Below are 25,989 nucleotides of genomic sequence, written 5' to 3'. Positions count from 1 at the left end.
AAAAAAATCCTTGAGGCGGAAACGCTTCTATCCACGAATCAGCAAGGTGTTAGAAAGCATTGTTCTTGCGAAAGTCAGCTTGCCCTTCTCTCACACGAGAGCCTGCGAACCATGGATGAAGGGAAACAAGCAGATTCCGTGGGCCTAAATTTCCGAAAAGAATTTGACACGATGCCCCACTGTGGACTGTTAATGAAGGTACGAGCATACGGAATAGTTTCCCAGATATGTGACAGGCTGGAAGACTTAAAGCGAAGTAATCCACGGTTGGCAAGTTCCTTGTTGGCTGTCCTGACTATAAGAGGACTCACATAGTGCGCTGGAGGAAGTGGCGCAGAAGCAGGAAGAGGTTTGGGTTTGTGAGTGCCGCATGGAGGCTGTCCACGGGAGCTGAGAGACGCCAGCCACAGGTTGTGCCTGTGTCGTGGCGCACTCTCCAGGTATTCATCGTGTTTCTCTTGCCTGCTTACTTTTCAGAAGCCTAGAAACAATGTACTGAGCTGATTAACTTCTGACATAGTGACTGTTCATCTATGTAAAATGTATAACAAAACGATATCGACAAAATCAGAGGAACTGTTGAGGATTCCTTAACATACAAATTGAGGATAGCAACCCTTGTCTGAAAACGTTACCCATGTCAAACCTGCTAGGCCATCCCCCTTGGCAGTAAACGTGACTTTGTGTACTCTACCGTGTTTCTGTCACGTGTCTTTAGGCACTATCTAACTTCATGAATGCTGTCAGGTCGTAGCATAGCGATACAAAGGTTGTGATAACTGGCAAGTAGCTCGCTTGTCATCATCAAGGAGTTGCCACGCACAACGGGTCCTGCATGAAAGACAGCCGTCATCCTGGAAATCCTGGCCAAATGTTTCACTGGCGTTGTACCATTTTGATTAACAGCGTGTTTCAGATTTGCGCTCATTTTTTGTAATGTTATGTTTAGTAGGTAGCGTAGAATTTATTCAAATTTTTATTTCATGGTGGAGGATATTGAACTTATTTTATCCTGAGACTGGTTACTCCGAGATTCGTTGCAAGGATCAGTAGCAGTGTAGACGGTGTCAGTATATTAGTAGTTAAGAAGTGCAGTAGTGCAGTAGTTAAGTATCCTACTGCAAAGTAAAATTTTGTAACTACTGTAGCTTCGTGAAAATATGTCGGAAAACTAGGCCCCGATACCTCTTTACTATAGACAGCCACAGTTATCATTTAATTGAATATTTTGTCAGAGCTTTTAAGCAAGGCTTCACCTTAGTAGAAATGAGGATGTTGGAAACACAAGACTTTCGTCGGTCGAAAATCCAAGTACTGTTCATGAAAACGCCTTGCACTGTCACAGAACTGGTGCGGCGTATCGCCTCGTTGAATAGTGTATACTATTTTTTTCTAACTGCAGTAAACAGTGTTTTCAAATGGTTCAAATGGCTCTGAGCACTATGCGACTCAACTTCTGAGGTCATCAGTCGCCTAGAACTTAGAACTAATTAAACCTAACTAACCTAAGCACATCACACACATCCATGCCCGAGGCAGGATTCGAACCTGCGACCGTAGCGGCCACGCGGTTCCAGACGGAAGCGCCTTTAACCGCACGGCCACACCGGCCGGCAAACAGTGTTTTCTACCAAGCATCTTGATCCCCAAGTTCTTCCGATTTAAGTTCTCCAGACTTCTTCTTGTGGGGCTATCTTAAAGGACGGTTCTGTAAAAATAGGCCGCACACACTGACAGAACTAAAGATTAACGTAATAATGGAGGTCAACTTCAGTGTTAGCGAGCTCCGCGGAGTGGCCTCAAATACGGTAAAACGACTGAACGGTGCAACTATTTTGAGCAGGTGTTATAAACTATAACTTTCAGGTTACGAAATACAGTGCAAACATATTTGTTATAATGACATATTACTTTTCGATGCGCGCGAATTTTCGATCAGCCTTTCTTTGATGACTTTGAAAATTCGTTACTAAGCAGCGCAAATCATAGAGAAATGTTTAACAGCGTCTATAATTTACAGCTGATTATACTCTCCTTTCTGAGACATGCACTTGCGGTAAAGAAAGAAAGCACTTCAAGAAGCATGTGACATTTTGAGAAGTATTTTCACAGATAATATGCAAAAATAAGAAACATGAGTAAACATGAGTTACATGCGTTTTTCCTCCTGATTCCCTTCTCAGTTCCTCTAGAGTTTAATGTAATCTGCGTGAAATGCACAATGCATGGTGATTTATACGTTTGCACCAAAATTCAGACTGGAACTCTTAACGTGAAATCTTAGCGCCGTCGTGACTCTCTCAAGCTGTGACGTCACTTGAGGCAGTAGCGGGCCTACTTCCATGTACGCTTCGGTTCACCTATTCATACTCCGCAAGCCACCTAATGATCTGTGGCCGAGAGTAGTTTTGGTACCACTATCGGATCCCTCCAACCCTGTTCCACTCGTGAACGGTGCATGGAAAGACTGATTGTCGGTAAGCGTCTGTATTGGCTCTAATTTCTCGAATTTTCTCCTCGTGGTCAATACGCGAGATGTATGCGGGGGGGGGGGAAGTAATATGTTGTCTGACTCCTCCTGAAAAGTGCTGTCCCGAAATTTCAGTTGTAAATCTCTTCTTGATGCACAACGCCTTTCTTGTTACGTTTGCCAGTGGAGTTTGTTCATCATCTCCGTAACGCTTTCTCGCTAGCTAAACGATCCCGTGACGAAATGCGCCGCTCTTCGTTGGATCTTTTATATCTCCTCTATCAGTCCTACCTGACAGTGATCCCAGATAGATGAACAGTACTCAAGAATGGGGCGAACAAGCGCCTTACAAGCCACTTCTTTCGTGGATGAGTTAAATTTCCTTAAGATGCTTACGATGAATCTGAGTTTGGTGTCTGATTTTACCACTGTCTGTTTTATATGGTCACTCCACTTAAGGTCGCTGTGGGTAGTTACGCCTAGATATTTTACGGCAAAAGCTGTCTCCAGGTGTTTGTCATCGATAGTGTAGCTGTATAGCAGTGTTTTTCTATTGCTATGTATGCGCAATATGTTACATTTATTGACGTTCAGGGTCAACTGCCAGAGTCTGCACCATTCATCAATTCTTTGCAGATCGTTCTGCAAATTCTTACTATCTTCTGGTGTTGGTATAGACAACTGCATCATCTGCGAATAGCCTTAAAGAGCATCCGACGCTTTCTACTAGATCATTTATATTATTATTATTGGTGTTTTGCCCTTAAAGAGCGCATTTGGACTAAACTACATGGCCAGTTCCTTTTGCTGCCTTCCTTGCTGCCCAAACTTCCCTCATTCGCTCGCTGTGTTTCTGTTTCCGGTCCTCTGTCCATGCTTCTTGTCGGCTTTGTGTCTTCGGCTTCATCTTGATTGCCTTTTTGGTTGCCCATATTTCTTTCATCTTCTGGCTGTGATCTTGCTTGCGTTCTTCGGTCCATTTTATGCCTGTTCGTTTGTCGCATTGTATCTCATGTAGTTTACTTTTCTTAATGATGTTTCTGAACTTTATTCTGTCGATTATTGTGTCTGCTGTTATGTTGAGCTGGTTCAGGTCGTTTTCTACCTCTGCCACCCATTTGTTGTTTCTAGTGGTTACCCAGTCAAAGATCTGTTTGGTCAGGCTGTGTGATGGCATTCTGTATAGGTGTCCATAGAATTGTAGTCTGCGTTTTCTAATCTTTTCTGTGATTGTCTCCGTATGTTTGTACAGTTCCTCTGTAGGTTTCTTGATCCATATTCCATTGTTGTTAGTTGCGCCAAATATTTTCCTAAGTATTTTCCGTTCTACTTTTTCTAATTGTCTGATACGTGTATGCCCTAGGATTAGTGTGGTCTCTGCTGCATATAGTGCCTCGGGGAGCACCACCGTGTCATAATGGCGTAATTTGGCTTTTTGTGAGATAGACTTCTTGTAATGATTCCACACTACTTTGTATGCCTTGTCCAGTTTAGTCTTTCTTTCTTCGTTTGAGTCTCTGTTATGTCCACTCATTTGTAGTGTTTCACCGAGGTATTTGAAGTTTGCCGTTTTGTAAATCGTGCCATACTTTGTGTTCAGAGATGAGAGTTTCTTTGTGCTCATAAACTGTGTCTTTTCGTAAGAGATCTGTAGTCCAGTTTTGGAAGCGATTTCGTGCAGTTTTTCAATAGCGTCTTTTGTTTCCTTTATATCTTTCGTGATAATCGCCAAATCGTCTGCAAAATCCAGGCATTTAATCTGTAGGTTTCCTAAGGTTATCCCCTGTTGTGATGTTTCCCATTCTTTTATGACCTTATCTAACACCAGATTGAAAAGGAGAGGTGAGAGGCCATCGCCTTGTCGGACACCTGTGCGAATTTCAAAGGGCTCTGATAGTTCCCCACAGAACTTTACTTTGGAGGTCGTGTTGGTTAAAGTTTGCTCTATGACAGCCCGTGTTTTGTTGTCTACTTTGTATTGTGCTAGAATTTTGAAGAGAGTTTTCCGGTCGATAGAGTCGTACGCCTTTTTTAAGATCATATATATATATATATATATATATATATATATATATATATATATATATATATATATATATATATATATATTGTAAACAGCAACGGTCCTATCACACTTCCCTGTGGTACTCCGGTACATCTGTATATCCTATGCATCTGTCGATTTAGTTCCGTTAAGTGCGACGTGTTGAGTTCTGTCTACAAGAAAGTCTTGAATCCAATCGCAGGTCTGTTCCAATACTCCATAAGCTCATATTTTTTTCATTAAACGGCTATGCGGAACGGTGTCAAATGCCTTACTGAAGTCAAGGAACACGGCACCAACCTGAGCGCCGTTGTCCACTGCGCTGTGGATCTCACGGAGGAACAGAGAGAGCTGAGTTTCGTAGAATCTCTGTTTGCGGAATCCATGTTGATTTTAATAGGAGATGTTCATTTCCGAAGAACGTCATAATTCTTGAGCATAAAACATGTTCCATAATTCTACAACAGATTGACGTCAATGATATAGGTCTATAATTGTGTGGATCTGTCTTACGGCGTTTGTTAAAAACGGGAATGACCTGCGCTTTTTTCCAACCTTTTGTTGCTAAAGCGATCTACTATAAGTTGCTGCTAGAAGGGGAGCAAGCTCTTTCGCATAATCTTTATAGAATCTTATAGGTATCTCATCTCGTCCTGAAGCCTTTCCGCTACTAAGCGATTACAGCTGCTTTTCAATTCCGCGATCGGTTATCTCAATATCTGTCATTTGGATGTTCGTACGACGATTGAAAGGAGGGACAGTGTTACGATCTTCCGCGGCGAAACAACTTCGGAAGACCGAATTCAGTATTTCGGCTTTCTCTCTGTTATGTTCCGTTTCGGTGCCGGTGTGGTCGCTGAAAGAATGAATAGATGATTTCGACCCACTTACTGATTTTACATACGACCAAAATGTCTTAGGAATTTTACTCAAGTCGGTTGACAACCTCTTACTTTCAAAATCATTAGTCTCCTTACGCTCATTTTCGGTTCGTTCTGCTTTTGTTTGTCAGCTAGGTTTTTACTTCTCCATACCAAGCAGTCCCCTGCAAATAGACTCAGATCACTTGCCGAAAGGATGACTTAAAAGCGGGCGTTTACCCCTATAGTTTCGGAGTTCAGTGGCATCGTTGGATGAAGTCGAATCCCAACAAACTCCCTGCGATGCTTCTGAGTTGCTCATTATCGTTTTGTTTCATTCTGCATACACAAGATGAATCCGAAAACCCTTGACAATGTTTTCGTGGTTGTTCATGCAGGTTCTCTGTGCAGTCTGCACATACGAGAGCGTGCCGAAAAGTAAAGCCTCCGAATTTTTTATGCGAAATCTAATAAGGCTTTTTAGAGGACATAAACGTTAATAACACACGTTTATTCTTCATACCTACAAACTTATTTCTCAACATGTCACGCTTGCGACGAACACATTTCTCCCAACGATAGACCAGTTTGTTGATACCGTCACTGTAGAATGTTTGACTCTGTTGAGGGAGTCACAGTATGACCCCTGCTCGCAACGCCTCGTCACTATCAAGTTGAAGTCCTCGAAGGTGCTCTTTAAGTTTTGGAAACAATGAAAATCGGATGGGGTTGAGTGGCGACTGTTTGGAGGACGATCGATGACAGAGAACAGAAGGCGTCGGATTGTTGCAGATGTCGCAACGCTCGTCTGTTATCCGGCATTGTCATGTTGAAGGAGAGGTGCTCCACGTGTGGACAAATCTTCTAACTAGAAACTCGATTACAGTGCGCTGTTTCTCAAGCACCGACATAGTTATGTTACACATCGCTATACAATTCGGAGGGTTACAAATATGTAGACATAAAGAATAAAGATATGGAATTCAAATACGCATGAAAAGCCCGCGCGCAGAACCATGGTTTAAAGTGGGTGAGGGTGAGGAGGGAAAGGGGGGGGGGGGGGGGGGAACGCTTGGTGCTCGCTTTCTATCCGATCTAGGAACATGGGATGAAAAGTTTTTGGTTGAGCCCGAACCAGCGGCCGTTTGTATAGCATTTCGAACATCTGACTTACTGTAGCTATGTTGTAATATATTACGTAACGTTTGAACGACGAAACGGAGTTGGGGTCCAGGGAAATTGTGCGAATCAGTTAATTCCTTTTGCAAAAGATTTTAATTGGACTGAAATTACTGCTCAGGCAGTGGCACCATTTGTGTGTGTCACCCTTAAATTACTCCGGACTGGAGCCAGGCGGTGGCCTCAAATGTGGTCCACCGGTGTATCAGAGAGTGGTCTAAGATCAGTTTTTGAAAAAAAAAAAATTTTGCTTCGTTAGGATCCCACACGTTTTTCTGGGAGGTTTTTGAAGCGCTCCACTTCGACACTTTAAACATCTACGAATCGGCTTAAAGTTTGCACGAAAATAGATAAACAGATAAAGTAAAAAAAAAAAAGTCAATCCAATAACCTCTATTCGTCGTCGAGATAGGATGTTTTAAAGTCGAGCTAAATATAGTACAAAAAATTACGTGAACTGAATGCTCAGAAACGGTTTAAAACGATCCAAATAAATAAAAAGCGCATTATTATGATAAAATTGAAAACGTGCTTTCAAAAATCTAACTTCATTCTGATTTTAAGTACAAAAAACACTTTTTTGTGGCTTTTTTAACGCGCGTCACATCTACATTTCAGGCTTGTGCGAATCAATTCAAAATTTGTAAGAAGATAGACAAAAACATGTAATTAACGGTCGTCGAGCTGTTTTGTGAAAGGTTTATCCGGTGCCACAATACGAGGTCTAAAGTTGCACGTAAAATACATATAAATCCAGTTTTACGCAAATTGCACGTGCTGAAATGGTTGAAAGTGATACAGCTGATAGTAAAGAATACATTCTTACGGTAATTATAAGAAGCGTCTGCAAAAATATTTCATCGTTTGGGTCTTATGAGCGAAAAATCACGTGTATGCCCATGAAACTGTTTTTCATACAAATGCGTTGCATTTTAAGTTCTGCATTTGTATATATTTAAAGAAAACTGTTTACTACTGTTGATTATCGTTTCATTGTTTACACATTAAAGACTTTATTCACCAATGGCTTAAAACCGTAGAAAACTCTTTGGACGTTCAAGCGATGTACGTGCCAAACAGAATTATGCCCAGCCCGCTATAAGATGATATACTGTTTGATCGAGCATTTAAAGCTCTATCGATGACCACGTGTAAAGTTAAATCAACAATAAAACTGCTGTAAAAATAGTCAGAAGAAAGGTCACCTAATTTCAAACAGACAGAAAATTTTTTATTCCATTTTTTTCAAAAACTATTGTGCTATCATTTGGAAAATTTACTTTGTACAAAATGAGCTCAAGTTCGTCAATACTCGTACAGGACTGAAAAGGTCATACTATTTTGTTGCACATTAATTGTTTCGCAGTTCGTCTGCTTACTTCAGCCAGTTATACTTAATTGATTGTCCCAACATTTCACGCAGGACTTAATCAAGCGAGTTTTCCTAACGGCAGTTTATTAGTTTTCAATTTGTTATCATTGCGTACTTTAAATAAACAACGATAAGAAGTTTAAGATAAGAGATAACAACAAGATGTTCGCTTTTCAATAGCTTATTACTTGTTACACGAATTATTCTGCTCACAATATAGTAAGGTTTTAACTAAGTTTATTTATATAATATGGTTGTATCGTAAGTTTATCTACGTAATATAAACTACGTATGTGCTTACATTACTAACCTAAACTTCGCACAGTATTTAATATTTCGTTCGGTATTATATTTATAGCTGCTGTTATTTTGTCCACTCTATTAAATGTTTATGGTTTTTTCATCATGTGTTTGCGTATACGGTCTCAAGTGCACATGAATTAAATATGTCTTACTATAAAACAAAAAAACTTAAAAAAGTACAACAAATATAAAACAAAATTTTAAGAAATTAAAAAATAGAAAACACAACAATAAAAACTAAAAACTATTAAAAAATTTAAGAAATGATGAGTCTTGTGTGCCCTGAGGACATGAGGCTATACTATAGAGGTTCAACGATATCACGCGCGTAACCGTAGAGGAGCCAGGCTAGCGATGCCCAACTCAAGCAACATGATTTTGTTTTTCTGTGGGGATAAAATTTATGGGAATGGATTTGTTTCTGGTAGCACGCTAAGATAATTTTTTGATTTCTGGAAGGGGGTAGGGCTTGATTGGATTTTTTCATCGAGGGGACCATTTCTCCCCCCTCCACCAAACCCTCTTACACGAATGGTGAGGGATGCAGGGACAAATAGACATAAATTTATGTACTTTCGAAGAGTGGGATACATCTACAATAGCAAGTATCCGAGAGTGGAGGCGCATCTATAATAGGAAGTGCCTCAGAGTGGGGATGCAAGTTTAATAACACATTGTACCATATTGCGTGACATGACAAATGCCATGCTGGATGACATGATGGCATGTGTCGTGTTATATGACATTTCATCATGTATCATGTTACTTTACTTGACACAGTGCATCATATTAAATGACATGTGTAATACTCGTAATACTAACAATTGAAAAGGAGCGAATATGTCAAGATTTTTTGATTTAAATGTCACTGAAGCTGCCACGGAAGTCGGAAAGCTAGTTACCTTCCCTATTTTTATTTTTTGAACCGTGATAAGAGCATGTTTCACTCTGGTGTACACTTGCACATACTTTCCACATCTCCTCCTAAACCACTGGGTAGATTTGTACTGTACTTGCTATACATATCATTTCGTGCCTGGAAAGAACAATACTGGGGACAAAGACCATCAGACTATGAAAGGGGTGCGGATGAAGAAGAAGAGAAGATCATAACTCACAAATAGCCAGACCATATTTATCCAGTATTTGAGAATGAGAACACTTAGCAAAGTGCAGCAAACTTAACGCATAATTTTAAACGTTTACGTGACTTTTTCTGCCTCACTATGGGACCAAACTGCTGAGGACATCGGTCCCTAGGCTTACGCACTACTTAATCTAACTTAAACTAGCTTACGATAAGGACACCCATGCCTGAGGGAGGACTCGAACCTCCGACGGGGGAGCCGCGCGAACCGTGACAAGATGCCTCAAACCGCACGGCTACCCAGCGCGGAAAAAGGAATGTAGGTCATCGGTTATTTCAATTTCGCTGTTCAAGCAATAAAACTGCCGAAACAGGCATAACCTTTAAATTTGTTACTTCTTTACTAATCACTCTATTCGCAGTACATATTCACATATACCACTGAATGTACGTGTAAAACATATCATTGTACGACACATAGTCCAGAAGATATGACGTCATAGACATTGAGCTGCGTGAAAACGAAACTACAGGGCGAAATTCGCTAGAGATACAGGTGAAATATGTGTGAAATTTGTTAAATGTATGTGACACGTACATATGCAGCAACGCCGTTGGCAAAAAGCTGGTTCTTAACCCCTCGATCGATTACAACCAAACTTGGTACAAATGTTACTTACAATTTGGAAAGAAGTGCTGTAGTCGTAAGAACCGGCAAAATCCTGTTGGGATAGGGGTGAAAACGCGGACAGGGAAATGGGACGAAGAGGTGGACAGGCAAAGGGGGGAGGGGGGTGCTAATGAGTAGGTGGATACAGATATGGGGGACAAGGAGATGGACAGAGAAAGGAAACAGGTGGAGATGGACAGAGAGGGAGATGCAGGAGATGGACTAAGAATGGGGGAGGAGAGGATGGACGGAGACTTGGGGAGGACGAAGTGGACAGAGCAAGAAGAGGAGATGGACAGACAGAGGGTGGACTACGAGATGAGCAGAGAAAGGAGATGGGCAGAGAGAGCGGGAAGGAGGAGATGAACAAATAGAGCTGTAATAAATGCGAGTACATGTCTGGGCAAAGCCAGGTACTTAGCTGGTTTGTTGTAAAGGATTCGTCATCCCCTGTAGCTCTTTATAGCGTGCCGTTTCGTTTCTTATCCCGTTTATCTTTGAATCAGAAATCTACTAGAAATATCTTCACAACATTGCAAATTTCCACAGTACAGTTTGTTTGTCTGCTTTGGAAACACACATATTTCATTTATTTATGGTTTATGCTACTGACAAAAGTAATGCACACTTCATCCTTGACCCTCAACTGCACCACATTGCAGTAGTTTTGCATCTGTCTGTTGTTGACTTACTTTGCGCTCTGTGTTCTGCGTTTTGACAAAGTAATCTGTAGTAACAAACCGAAAATATCATAATTACACTACTGGCCATTAAAAGTGGCTACACCGCGAAGATGACGTGCAACAGACACGAAATTTAACCGACAGGAAGAACATGCTGTAATATGCAAATGATTAGCTTTTCAGAGCATTCACACAAGGTTGGTGCCGGTGGCGACACCTACAACGTGCTGACATCAGGAAAGTTTCCAACCGATTTCTCATACACAAACAGCAGTTGACCGGCGTTGCCTGGTGAAACGTTGTTGTGATGCCTCGTGTAAGGAGGAGAAATGCGTACCATCACGTTTCCGACTTTGATAAAGGTCGGATTGTAGGCTATCGCGATTGCGGTTTATCGTATCAAGACAGCGCTGCTCGCGTTGATCGAGATCCAATGACTGTTACCAGAATATGGAATCGGTGGGTTTTGGAGGGTAATACGCAACGCCGTGCTGGATCCCAACGGCCTCCTATCACTAGCAGTCGAGATGACAGCCCGCGCGGCTGTAACGGATCGGGCAGCCACGACTCGATCCCTGAGTCAACAGATGGGGACGTATGCAACACAACAACCATCTGCACGAATAGTTCGACGACGTTTGCAGTAGCGTGGACTATCAGCTCGGAGATCATGGCTGCGGTTACCGTTGACGCTGCATCACAGACAGGAGCTCCTGCGATGGTGTACTCAACGACGAACCTTGGTGCACGAATGGCAAAACGTAATTTTTTCGGATGAATCCAGGTTCTGTTTACAGCATCATGATGGTCGCATCTGTGTTTGGGGACATCGTGGTGAACGCACGTTGGAAGCGTGTATTCGTCATCGCCATACTGGCGTATCACCCGGCGTGATGGTATGGGGTGCCATTGCTTACACGTCTCGGTCACCTCTTGTTCGCATTGACGGCACTCTGAACAGTGGACGTTACATTTCAGATGTGTTACGACCCGTGGCTCTACCCTTAATTCGAACCATGCGAAACCCTACATTTCAGCAGGATAATGCACGACCGCATGTTGCATGTTCTGTACGGGCCTTTCTGGATACAGAAAATGTTCGACTGCTGCGCTGGCCGGCACATTCTCCAGAGCTCTCACCAATTGAAAGCGTCTGGTCAATGGTGGCCGAGCAACTGTCTCGAGCAACTGGCTCGTCGCAATACGCCAGTCACTACGCTTGATGAACTGTGGTATCGTGTTGAAGCTGCATGCGCAGCTGTACCTGTACACGCCACCCAAGCTCTGTTAATATATTTGTCCATTGAATACCCGTTTATCATCTGCATTTCTTCTGGTGTAGCCAGCCGCGGTGGCCGTGCGGTTCTAGGCGCTCCAGTCCGGAGCCGCGCTGTTGCTATGGTCGCAGGTTCGAATCCTGCCTCGGGCATGGGTGTATGTGATGTCCTTAGGCTAGTTAGGTTTAAGTAGTTCTAAGTTCTAGGGGACTGATGACCACAGCAGTTGAGTCCCATAGTGCTCAGAGCCATTTGAACCATTTCTTCTGGTGTAGCAATATTAATGGCGTATAGTGTACATAATTTTGTAATTATCTACCGGAGATAACTGGTCTGTCATACCTAAAATACTAAGATAATATTTCTGAACAATCTGCGTATTTTTGTCCGCGGGGTACGCATATATTTTGTGAGTTTTCAAGTACTAAAATAGATTAATGTGCATGTAGTATTTTTCTATAGCTTGACTGAACATTTTGATGAAGTATAAATATAATGAAAAAAAAAACAGATACCGCCTATAGAAAAAAGTGAGTCCTATGGAGAAAAGAGATGCAGCCGAATGAATATCAAAAGCTCGGATGGAATACCAGTACTAAGCAAAGAAGGGAAAACAAAGATGCAAGGAATATACAGAGTGGCTATACAAGGGAAATGAACTTGAAGGCAATATTGTGTAAAGGGAAGGGGAAAGAGAAACTGAGATGGAGATACGATACTGCGAGATGAATCTGGCAGTGCACTGAAAGACTGAAATCGAAACTCATCCCCAGGAGTGACGACATTCCCTCAGAGCTACTGGTATCCTTGTGGAAAAATAGCTTGACAAAACTATTGCCCCTCGTATGCACGAAATACCCTGACACTTCGTATCAGCGACATCTCTACGCCTGACCAAGAAACCTTCTGATCGCCTCCCTATCTAACAAAAGTGTCTGTCTTTTTTTTTTGCTACAATGTTTTTTTAGTTCTCTGCATGTGACTGTACAACAAGGCGGCACTTTAAATTTCAGACTAATTAATGATTTCGAGAACGTAACAAATGAGGTGAACGTTTTCCAACGGAATTACAGGAAAGCTGGTCTTGTGGTGTGAGCTAACAGACCAGTGCCTCCTAGCCTCAGACGTGAGCGAGTTGAAGGAGTAGCAGAAGCCGGCGGGCGCTCGCTGCAGCGACATCTCTCGGCAGCAGTTGAGCGGAGCGCCCTCGAAGAAGCACTTGTGGAACACCGCCTCGCAGCGGGGCAGCACCTGTCGACAGAGAACAGAGCGTGATTACTCACAAGGGAACCTCCCCATCGCACCCCTCTCAGATTTAGATATAAGTTGGCACAGTGGATAGGCCTTGAAAAACTGAAGACAGATCAATCGAGAAAACAAGAAGAAGTTGTATGGAACTATGAAAAAAGTAAGCAAAATATACAAACTGAGTAGTCCATGTGCACGATAGGCAACATCAAAGACAACGTGAGTGTGGGAGCGCCGTGGTCCCGTGGTTAGCGTGAGTCGCTGTAGAGCTAGAGGTCCTTGGTTCAAGTCTTCGCTCGAGTGAAAATTTTACTTTCTTTATTTTCGCAAAGTTATGATTTGTCCGTTCGTTCACTGACGTCTCTGTTCACTGCAATAAGTTTAGCGCCTGTGTTTTGCGACCGCACCGCAAAACCGTGCGATTGTTTTTGAAATCGCGAGCTATATTTGCTGGATTCATATTGCCCACGGAATACATCTCACGTATTTAATGCACTCTCGTCCAAAGTAGTGAACAGTCAACTGCCAGCCAGGGAGCCTCGTTTGCAGGAATACTCTCTCTTCCGTGCTCTGTAGTCGACTGACGTGTGTTTCGATGTTTGTTTAGGTGTGGCGTCCCCATGCTACGGCGCAGTTACCTCGTATCGGACGGACGGACGGATAATAATTGTCTGAAAATAAAAAATTAAAATTTCAGTCGATGGACGACTTGAACCAAGGACCTCTCGTTCCGCAGCCGCTCACGCTAACCACGGGACCACGGTGCTCTAGAGCTCATATTGTTCTTGATGTTACCTATGTTGCACATTGACTACTCAGTTTGTATATTTTGCTTATTTTTTCATAGTTCCATACAACTTCTTCCTGTTTTCTCGATTGATCTGGATTCAGTTTTTCAAGGCCTATCCACTGTGCCAACTTACAACTAAATCTGAGGGGGGTGCGATGGGGAGGTTCCCTTGTCAGTAGGCGCGATATAACAGCGACGTGAATCGGGGAGTCACGTTCTTTCCCACTCCTTGGATGCTTCTAGCAAGTAGCGGATGTCACAAGAAACTAAGTATGCAGAACATGAAAATATAGGAAAAGCTGGTAGCTATACTTGAATTTAGTCAGATACGTCTACACTCTTGATTACAAATTAGTAACAGAAATTACATTAAAGAGGTAATGAAACACTTCCATTGTTGAGATTATATGTTTGCTAAACCAACTAGTCTGAAAGATAAAAGACACATAATAGGAAAATTAGAATTTAATATTGCACGTATGAGAAGATGGAGCTCAATCCCAAGTTGGGGAGGGAAATCGGCATCATCCTTTGAAAAGAAACTATCATGGTTTTTGCCATAAGAGATTTAGAAACAATTCGTAAGACAATTCTCCTAACATCCTCCGAAATACCAGTCCTACCTCTTACCACTGCGCGCCAGCTCTCTTGGGTAATTTCTTGTCGACAGTGAGGAAACTACGTATGTAATTATAGTATCCAGAATGTGATGAGACCACAAACGACTCAAAAACACGCAGAAACTGGTCGACTGACCAAGGGCTGTCAACAGCAATTCGTCGAGTGGGAACAGGACAACAACTAGACAGAGATGGACACTGGAGACTATACAGCAGAATAATGGGCCCGAATTAGTATCCAGAATCAAAAACCTAATGCTTAGATAATTCTGAGACGAAAACAACGATGTGTGATGAGAACAATACAAGATTACAGTGAAATCACGACTGAAGACAAAGCTGCAGGGCTGCTAGTATTCAGGTGTGGCCAAGAACTGTAATTAGCCAACAAGATGGGTGTGGCTCTACGGACAGCATTGCAGATGTATCAGTGCCGCCTAGCGGCCGTCATTGAATTCCATGTCCTTCAGCAAGCTTTCAAAATCACTGGGCCAGGATACCAGATCATTCCTCCCTGCAATGGATGCTTAGGGCGGAAGCGATCTGGATGATGCTTTGGAAGGTGAACTTGTGGCACAGTTGTTTTCCTGGCACCTAAGGTCCCCATCTGGTTAGAGGAAATTGGTGGTCTGGCAACATGTTGGGTAGTGGCGGCTCGGGCGACATCAGCCGCGCATTTGGTGGCTGCGGTGAGAACTCTACATCCATGTTCACAGGAACAACTGTTGTTGTTCTGGAGTGCAAGTTATACCTGTTTGGTTGTGGGACCAGCAAAGATGGAATTTCCAAGTCGTCCTGAGCCACCGACGGTGACACAGTTGGTTAACTTGGATGCAGGTGGTCGATATGATTCCTCTCCAAACACTTTAGAGTGTCAACTGCCTTGAGAGTTTTTCCTAGGTGATAGCCTCTATGGCCAGCGCCCACGCGTCTTTTGCCTCGTATGAACACTACTGTGCCAGGTGGATAGTGCTCAGCATGCCAGGTCTGGGGCTCCCAAAGCTGTGGAGCAAGGAGATGGAGGTGGGTATGCAGCTGCTGCGCATGGAGGAGCATTGCTGGGTTACATTTGTGGACAGGAGTGGTCTTCTAAGCGCTCAGCGACGTAGTGAACACATTTATGGTGGTGGTCGACCCCACTACTTTTAACACTGCTGTTTCAACTTCTGCACCGTATACTCTGCTTCATCATTAGAGTACAGGTAAAACTCCAGACTAAATACATGTTTGATGCCATTTGTGGTGCAGAATTGATCGAAAGCCGTCACCTAAAATTGGAACCCGTTGTCTGACATAACCATACAGGGAATCCTTCTGATGGCAAGCATCAGGACAAACATATTAATTTTGGCCTTTGTCGCGGTGAGCACCATGCTGACGACACAGGAGTAGGTAGAGTAGGCGTCAGCCCGCATCTCGTGGTCGTGCGGTAGCGTTCTCGCTTCCCACGCCCGGGTTCCCGGGTTCGATTCCCGGCGGGGTCAGGGATTTTCTCTGCCTCGTGATGGCTGGGTGTTGTGTGCTGTCCTTAGGTTAGTTAGGTTAAAGTAGTTCTAAGTTCTAGGGGACTTATGACCACAGCAGTTGAGTCCCATAGTGCTCAGAGCCATTTTTTGAAGAGTAGGCGTCCACAACAATAAATCACATAGAGCACAGAGAGGGGCCAGGATTTGGTGGAGCAGTCGGGTGCGGGCAAATGTGGAACAGCTATACACCATAGCTTTCATGTCCATGTTCAGTTCTAGCCAGTAGGAATGTCGCTACACAAGGAATCTAATCCATGATAGCGGAACAAACACTGGTAGCAGTTACTTCTGTAAAATATCTGGGAGTATGCGTGCGGAACGATTTGAAGTGGAATGATCATATAAAATTAATTGTTGGTAAGGCGGGTACCAGGTTGAGATTCATTGGGAGAGTGCTTAGAAAATGTAGTCCATCAACAAAGGAGGTGGCTTACAAAACACTCGTTCGACCTATACTTGAGTATTGCTCATCAGTGTGGGATCCGTACCAGATGGGTTTGACGGAGGAGATAGAGAAGATCCAAAGAAGAGCGGCGCGTTTCGTCACAGGGTTATTTGGTAACCGTGATAGCGTTACGGAGATGTTTAATAAACTCAAGTGGCAGACTCTGCAAGAGAGGCGCTCTGCATCGCGGTGTAGATTGCTCGCCAGGTTTCGAGAGGGTGCGTTTCTGGATGAGGTATCGAATATATTGCTTCCCCCTACTTATACCTCCCGAGGAGATCACGAATGTAAAATTAGAGAGATCAGAGCGCGCACGGAGGCTTTCAGACAGTCGTTCTTCCCGCGAACCATACGCGACTGGAACAGGAAAGGGAGGTAATGACAGTGGCACGTAAAGTGCCCTCCGCCACACACCGTTGGGTGGCTTGCGGAGTATAAATATAGACGTAGATGTAGATGTAGACTCCAAAGACCAAGATGTAAGAATTGTAAAACTTGTATCCGCAGCACAGCAGGGGAACATCGCTGACGACCAACACATGGTGGGAGCGGCGAGCCCAGGCCAGGAACATTGGACTTGTGCCCTATGAAAAATATGTGGGCCAACCATGCAGCATATAATGCTTGACGCAACATAAGATAGAGTCATAGCACATGTCTGCAGTGATCCGAGCACCTGTAATAACAAACCCATCCAAAGTGTTGCTGTTCCATGCCTATGTGGAAACTTCAGAAGTCCTGGTGGTCGAAGGTTGGGTCTGGTCCCACAATAAGGTGAGATAGAGTGTCTGCATTTGTGTGTTGTAGTGTGGGTTTTTATTTAAAGGTTTAATTGTTTGAACTGAGGAAAAATGCCCAATGCTGAAACCATTCTGCTACCTGCTCTGAAAGATGGGAGCGTAGCCCTCAGTGCTCTAGCAGAGGTTTGTGGTTTATAATGAGTGTGAACTTGTTTCTGGACAGGTAAACATGAAAATCTTAATTGTAAAGATAATCTGCAAGTAATTCGTTTGAGCAGCTGTGTGTGTGTTTTTTTCGTGTAGGCAATTGATTGTCCACTACTGTCATCGTTCCTTAAGTCCAGCACAGCATCCGTGCCATAGGGGGAGGTAACCACAGTCAAAAACAGTGGATGAGAGGGGAAGAGGGTGTAAGGCTAGTGCCAGCATAACAGATGCTTAAAATATGCGAAAGTAGTGCACAGGCAACCTTCCAACTCTACTGAATGCCTTTCTTCCACATTTTAGCTATCGGACGCATAATATGTGAACCATGGATCTTGCCATTGGTGGGGAGGCTTGCGCAGCTCAGCGATACAGATAGCCGTACTGTAGGTGCAACCACAACGGAGGGGTATTTGTTGAGAGGCCAGACAAACGTGTGGTTCCTGAAGAGGGCAGCAGCCTTTTCAGTAGTTGCAGGAGCAACAGTTTGGATGAGTGACTGATTTGGCCTTGTAACATAAACCAAAACGGCCTTGCTGTGCTGGTACTGCGAATGGCTGAAAGCAAGGGGAAACTACAGCCGTAATTTTTTCCGAGGGCATGCAGCTTTATTGTATGGTTAAATGATGATGGCGTCCTTTTGGGTAAAATATTCCGGAGGTAAAATAGTCCCCCATTCGGATCTCCAGGCGGGGACTAGTCAGGATGACGTCGTTATCAGGAGAAAGAAAACTGGCGTTCTACGGATCGGACGTGGAATGTCAGATCCCTGGTAGGTTAGAAAACTTACAAAGGGAAATGGACAGGTTAAGGTTAGATATAATGGGAATTAGCGAACTTCTGGTCAGGTGAATACAGGGTTATAAATAGAAAATCAAATAGGGGTAATGCAGGAGTAGGTTTAATAATGAATAAAAAAATAGGAGCACGGGTCAGCTGCTACGAACAGCATAGTGAACGCATTATTGTGGCCAAGATAGACACGAAGCCCACGCCTACCACAGTAGTACAAGTTTATATGCCAACTAGCTCCACAGATGACGAAGAGATTGATGAAATGTTTGATAAGATAAAAGAAATTATTCAGATTATGAACGGAGACAAAAATTTAATAGTCATAGGGGACTGGAACTCGGTAGTGGGAAAAGAAGGAAAAGTAGTAGGTGAATATGGAATGGAGGTAACAAATGAAAGAGGAAGCCGCCTGGTAGAATTTTGCACAGAGCATAATTTAATCATAGCTAACACTTGGTTTAAGAATCATGGAAGAAGACTGTATACGTAGAAGAGGCCTGGAAACAATGGAAAGTTCCAGTCAGATTATATAATGGTAAGAAAGAGATTTAGGAACCAGGTTTTAAATTGTAAGACCTTTCTAGGGGCAGATGTAGACTCTGACCACAATCTATTGGTTATGAACTGTAGATTAAAACTAAAGAAACTGCAAAAAGGTGGGAATTTAAGGAGATGGGACATGGATAAACTTAAAGAAACAGAGGTTCTAGAGAGTTTCAGAGAGAGCATTAGGGAACGAATGACAGGAACAGGGGAAAGAAATACAGTAGAAGAAGAATGGATAGCTTTGAGAGATGAAATAGCGAAGGCAGCAGAGGATCAAGTAGGTAAAAATACGAGGGCTAGTAGAAATCCTCGGGTAACAGAAGAGATATGGAATTTAATTGATGAAAGGAGAAAATATAAAAATGCAGTAAATGAAGTACCCAAAAAGGAATACAAACGTTTCAAAAATGAGATCGACAGGAAGTGCAAAATGGCTAAGCAAGGATGGCTAGAGGACAAACGTAAGGGTGTAGAGGCTTATCTCACTAGGGGTAAGATAGATACTGCCTACAGGAAAATTAAAGAGACCTTTGGAGGAAAGAGAACCACTTGCTTGAATATCAAGAGCTCAGATGGAAAACCAATTCTAAGCAAAGAAGAGAAAGCGGAAAGGTGGAAGGGCTATATAGAGGGTCTACACAAGGTCGATGTACTTCAGGGCAATATCATGCAAATGGAAGAGGACGTAGGTGAAGATGAAATGGGAGATATGATACTGCGTGAAGAGTTTGACAAAGCACTGAAAGACCTAAGTCGAAATAAGGCCCCTGGAGTAGACAACATTGCATTAGAACTACTGACAGCCTTGGAAGAGCCAGCCCTGACAAAACTCTACCATTCAGAGAGCAAGGTGAATGAGACAGGCGAAATACCCTCAGACTTCAAGAAGAATATAATAATTCCAATCCTAAAGAAAGCAGGTGTTGCAGTAGGGAAAATTTCCGAACTAACTGCTTCATAAGTTACGGCTGCAAAATACTGACACGAATTTTTTACAGACGAATGGAAAAACTCGTAGAAGCCGACCTGGGGAAGATCAGTTCGGATTCCGTAGAAATATTGGAACACGTGATGCAATACTGACCCTATGACTTAGAAGATAGATTAGGGAAAGGCAAACTTACGTTTCTAGCATTTGTAGACTTAGAGAAAGCTTTTGACAATGCTGACTGGAATACTCTCTTTCAAATTCTGAAGGTGGCAGGGGTCAAATACATGGAGCGAAAGGCTATTTGTAATTTGTACAGAAAGCAGATGGCAGTTATAAGAGTCGTGGGACACGAAAGGGAAGCAGTGGTTGGGAAGGGAGTGAGACCGGTTGTAGCCTCTCCCCGATGTTATTCAATCTGTATATTGAGCAAGCAGTGAAGGAAACAAAAGAAAAATTCGGAGTAGGTATTAAAGTCCATGGAGAAGAAATAAAAACGTTGAGGTTCGCCGATGACATTGTAATTTTGTCAGAGACAGCAAAGGACTTGTAAGAGCAGTTGAACGGAATGGACAGTGTCTTGAAAGGAGGATATAAGATGAACATCAACAAAAGCAAAACGAGGATAATGGAATGTAGTCTAATTAAGTTGGGTGATGCTGAGGGAATTAGATTAGGAAATGAGACGCTTAAAGTAGTAAAGAAGGTTTGCTGTCTGGGGAGCAAAATAACTGATGATGGTTGAAGTAGAGAGGATATAAAATGTAGACTGGCAATGGCAAGGAAAGCGTTTCTGAAGAAGAGAAATTTGTTAACATCGAGTATAGATTGAAGTGTCAGGAAGTCATTTCTGAAAGTATTTGTATGGAGTGTAGCTATGATTGAAAGTGAAATAGTTTGGACAAGAAGAGAATAGAAGCTTTCGAAACGTGGTGCTACAGAAGAACGCTGAAGATTAGATGGGTAGATCACATAACTAATGAGGAGGCATTGAATAGAATCGGGGAGAAGAGGACTTTGTGGCACAACTTGACAAGAAGAAGGGACCGGTTGGTAGGACATGTTCTGAGGCATCAAGGGATCACCAATTTAGCATTGGAGGTCAGCGTGGCGGGTAAAAATTGTAGAGGGAGACCAAGAGATGAATATACTAAGCAGATTCAGAAGGATGCAGGTTGCAGTAGATACTGGGAGATGAAGAAGCTTGCACAGGATAGAGTAGCATGGAGAGCTGCATCAAATCAGTCTCAGGACTGAAGACGACAACATTCTATATTAGTAGACTTCTCTTGGCCAGGAATGCCCTATTTGCCAGTGCTAGTCTGCTTTTGATGTCCTCCCTGCTCCGTCCGTCACTCGTTATTTTACTGCCTAGGTACCAGAATTCCTTAACTTCATCTACTTCGTGCCCATCAATCTTGATGTTAAGTTTCTCGCTGTTCTCATTTCTACTACTTCTCATTGCCTTCGTCTTTCTTCGATTTATTCTCAGTCCATACTCTGTACTCATTAGACCGTTCATTCCATTCAGCAGATCATTTAATTCTTCTTCACTTTCACTCAAGATAACAATATCATCAACGAATCGCATCAGTGATATCTTTTCACCTTGAATTTTAATTCCACTCCTGAACCTTTCTTTTATTTCCATAATTGCTTCCTCGAGGTACAGATTGAACAGTAGGGGCGAAAGGGTACATCCTTGTCTTGCACACTTTTTAATACGTAGCACTTCGTTCTAGGTCGTCCACTCTAATTATTCCCTCTTGGCTGTTGTACATATTGTATATGACCCGTCTCTCCCTCTAGCTTACCGCTGGTTTTTTCAGAATATCGAACATCTTGCACCGTTTTACATTGTAGAACCCTTTTTCCAGGTCGACAAATCCTTTGAACGTGTCTTGATTTTTCTTTAGTCTTGCTTCCGTTATTAACTGCAACGTCAGAACTGCCTTTACCTTTCCTAAAGCCAAACTGATTGTCACCTAGCGCATCCTCAATTTTCTTTTCCATTCTTCTGTGTATTATTGTTGTAAGAAACTTGGATTCATGAGCTGTTAAGCTGATTGTGCGATATTTCTCGCACTTGTCAGCTCTTACCGTCTTCGGAATTGTGTGGATATTGCTTTTCCGAAACTCAAATGGTATGTCGCCAGACTCATACATTCTACACACCAACGTGAATAGTCGTTTTGTTGCCACTTCCCCCAATGATTTTATAAATTCTGATGGAATGTTATCTATCCCTTCTGCCTTATTTTGGCTTAAGTCCTCCAAAGCACTTTTAAATTCTGATTTTAATAATGGATCCCCGATATTTTCTAAATCGGCTCCTGTTTCTACTTCTATCATATCAGACAAATCTTCCCCCTCATAGAGGCTTTTAATGTATTCTTTTTATCCGCTCTCTCCTCTGCATTTAACAGTGGAATTCCCGTTGCACTCTTAATGTTACCACCCTTGCTTTTAATGTCACCGAAGGTTGTTTTGTGTTTCCTGTATGCCGAGTCTGTCCTTCCGACGATCATTTCTTTTTAATGTCTTCTCATTTTTTCTGCATCCATTTCGTTTTAATTTCCCTGCACTTACTGTTTATTTCATTCCTCAACGGCTTGTATTTCTGTATTCCTGAGTTTCCCGCAACATTTTTGTACTTCCTCCTTTCATCGATCAATTCAAGTATTTCTTCTGTTATCCATGGTTTCTTCGCAGTTACCTTCTTTGTACCTATGTTTTCCTTCCCAACTTCGGTGATGGCCCTTTTTAGTGATGTCCATTCCTCTTCAACTGTACTGCCTACTGAACTATTCCTTATTGCTGTACCTAAAGCCTCAGAGAACTTCAACCGTATCTCGTCATTCCTTAGTACTTTCGTATCCCAATTATTTGCTTATTGACTCTTCCTTAGTAATGTCTTAAACTTCAGCCTTCTCTTCATCACCACTATATTGTGATCTGAGTCTATACCTGCTCGTGAGTACACCTTACAATCCAGTATTTGATTTCGAAATTTCTGTCTGACCATGATGTAATCTAACTGAAATCTTCCCGTGTCACCCGGCCTTTTCCAAGTACACCTCCTCGTCTTGTGATTCTTGAGCAGAGTATTCGCTTTTAATAGCTGAAACTTCCTACAGAACTCAGTCTTTCTCCTCTCTCATTCCTTGTCCCAAGCCCACATTCTCCTGTCACCTTTTCTTCTACTCCTTCCCCTACAACTGCATTCCAGTCCCCCATGACTATTAGATTTTGATCCCTCTTTAGATACTGTGTTACCCTTTCAATATCCTCATAGACTTCCTATATCTGTTCATCTTCAGCTTGTGTCGTCGGCATGTATACCTGAACTATCGTTATCGGTGTTGGTTTGCTGTCGATTCTGATAAGAACAGCCCTGTCACTGAACTGTTCACTGTAACACACTCTACCCTAGCTTCCTATTCATAGCGAATCCTACTCCTGTTATACCATTTTCTGCTCCTGTTGATATTACCCTATACTCATCTGACCAGAAATCCTTGTCTTCTTTCCAATTCACTTCACTGACCCCTTCTGTAACTAGATTGAGCCATTGCACTCTCCTTTTCAGATTTTCTAATTTCCCTAACAAGTTCAAGCCTCTGACATTCCACGCCCCAACTCGTAAAACGTTATCCTTTCATTGATTATTAAATCTTTTTCTCATTGTAGCCTCCCCCTTGGCAGTCCGCTCCCGGAGATCTGAATGGGGGACTATTCCGGAATCTTTTGCAAATGGAGAGATCATCATGACACTTCAATTACAGGCCACATGTCCTGTGGATACACGATAAGTGTTTTTAATTCATTAGTTTCCAGTGCCTTCTGCATCCTCATGCCGTTGTTCATTGCTAACTCTTCAGCCTTTAGGGGCAGCTTCAGACCCCTAGGACAGGAGTGTGCCCTGAACCTCAGTCCGCTCCTCCGTTCTTTTTTCCACTTACTCCAGCAAAACTTGGCTTTTATGTAAGCGGTACTTTTCATTTGCGTAATGCAACGTGGTAAATATGTTGCAAAGATGGTGCAGTAGTCCCGAGGCATAATGTCCACGATAATTAGCCAATCTAGATAGTTAGTGCAAATGGGGATGGGGATGGTTAACTGTTCTAGATGTCTCTGGCAGATTGCCAGAGAGGAGGAGATCCCAAAAGCCAAAGGCTTGTAACAGTATAAGTTGAAAGAAGTATTTATTACCATGATGCTCATACACCGTAATCTGCAACTATGTGTCGGTAAGGTCTCCGTTAGCAAAATATTCAACCCCAACTAGCTTTGTGAAGAGGTCGATTGGTCGGGAAGTGGGATATGTCGCCACTTGTGCCTGGGCAACGACTGACGATTTAAAATCTCCACGTAGCTGGTGAGAGCCATTGGGTTTATTGACCACTACCATAGGTGTAGAGCAAGCGCAGGATTTAACTGGTTCAATCGCCCCCATCCACGTGAAGCCGCTAGAGTTCCTTTTTAATGGCCCTCTGTGGAGAAACGCGAATGAGTTGTATCTGGCAGGAAAAGAGCATTGTGTCGGAGCCCAAGAAATCTGTGGTGCACCACAGGCCAGGTTAGAATATTGATAAAAAAACAGCACAAAAGTCGTCGATTTTATCGAAGGGAACCATGTCAGAGACGATCTTAACCTCGTCGGTGATGGAGAATCCAAACAATGAGAAGGCATCCAAATCGAAAATGTTTCCAGCTAAGTGGCTATCGACAGCAAATAATGTTATCAGGTATGTGAAATTTTTGCAGGTAGTGGTGAATGTGAATTGGCTGTGGAGGGGAGTCAAAGTGTCATCATATGCGACCAACTTATGGGAGGACGGACGGGTCCAATTCTGGTGAACCCAGATGAGCGTACCTGAGGGAGGTACGCCGAGGAAACGGTTGTTCCTACGTCCACCTGGAAATGAACGTCTTGATTCGCAACGGTTATAAATAACTCAGTAGCACAAGGATCGCCCTGGGGGGTAACCACCTTAAGTTCATGTACCGTGCCTTGACACATGCTGGGAACTGTGACTGACGGTTCCAACACTTTATGGCAGACAGTTCGGAGATGCTCATCTTTTCCACAATGGCTGCCATGCACCCAGCGATCTGACAGTCCATCCAAAAGTATGATGAGAAGCAGTTAGGACATGGTGGTTGGCCCCGCTACCTACGCCAACGGAGTGTGCCTGGCTGTTCAGATACCATCGACACATCAGGAATCAATGAATCACGACGCCGCCACAGGAGAAAAGTGTTACAAGTATCGCCCCATCCCTCCATGGTGCGACTGAACCGCTACTACTCGTGGTCGAGCCATGAGTGTAGTGAAGAGAGGTAATAGAAAATACATATTCAACGTTGGATGCGTCGTAATTGGGACTTATTTTCATCAAAAAGGTTTCAGCTTTGATACAGAGTGATACATGTGTGCAGCTTCTTCCTGAGGTAATGAACGTAGTTAAGCATCTTATACCGACCGAAATCTTTCAGAATCGTTTTTGAGGAAATGGCCACAGTCGTTACACATGCACAGCTGGGTATCATTGCAGGTGTTGGGAGAACCTGCAGCAAGATGCTTCTTACACTGAGTCGCATTAGACATTGCAACAGATGGTCGCTCCGTTGCTGGGCTGCCACAATACGTGAGCTTTTTCGCGTGGGGGTAGCTGTGAACGCAGCAACAAATAGGAGATTGTGAGACGTGCCAGGCGTTTGCAGGTGCGAGTCACTGGCTGCTAGCAGCTGCCTTCATATGACATCACAGCTGGCATCTACCCTGCCGTAGCCTACTTGCGAAGGATATTTGATAACGAGGTCAGTAGCGCACGAGGTCGAACTGGACTAGGATGGCGACGGGTTGACTGATGTCCATACAGAATTTATACATTCGCTACTATAGATGTGCGTGTAAGAGCAGCTTACCCAATCCAGATTGACAGATGGCCAAGACACATCTCATCATCATAAACTAAAGGCTATGCCCTGTCGATTTAGCCACGACCCTCTCTCCATTGTCATCCCCTGCAATTCTTCATACGATTTTATCCCCATATCTTCTTTGATGTTATTAAAATACGTTGCTCTTGGCCTGCCTCTTGGGTTTTTCCCCAAAACTTTTCCTTCAAATACATTCTTTAGGAACTGGTTGTGTCTCATTATGTGCCCTATCATTTTTTATTTTCTTCTTCCTATA

At 43.0% G+C, this 25,989-nt stretch overlaps 1 protein-coding gene across 1 annotated transcript in view; it reads right to left on the bottom strand.

Annotated features, from left to right (window-relative positions):
• The window catches only part of LOC124580386 (pickpocket protein 19-like), a 151,545-nt gene that overhangs the window by 98,023 nt on the left and 27,533 nt on the right, over positions 1-25,989 (bottom strand). Inside the window, exon 3 of the mRNA XM_047131259.1 lies at positions 13,051-13,196. Coding sequence (XP_046987215.1) covers positions 13,051-13,196 — 146 coding nt within the window. The remainder of the gene's footprint in view (positions 1-13,050; positions 13,197-25,989) is intronic.

The sequence above is a fragment of the Schistocerca americana genome, chromosome 1, assembly GCF_021461395.2.
Source record: "Schistocerca americana isolate TAMUIC-IGC-003095 chromosome 1, iqSchAmer2.1, whole genome shotgun sequence".
Taxonomy (NCBI): Eukaryota; Metazoa; Arthropoda; class Insecta; order Orthoptera; family Acrididae; genus Schistocerca; species Schistocerca americana.
This window is presented reverse-complemented; position numbering and strand designations above follow the sequence as displayed.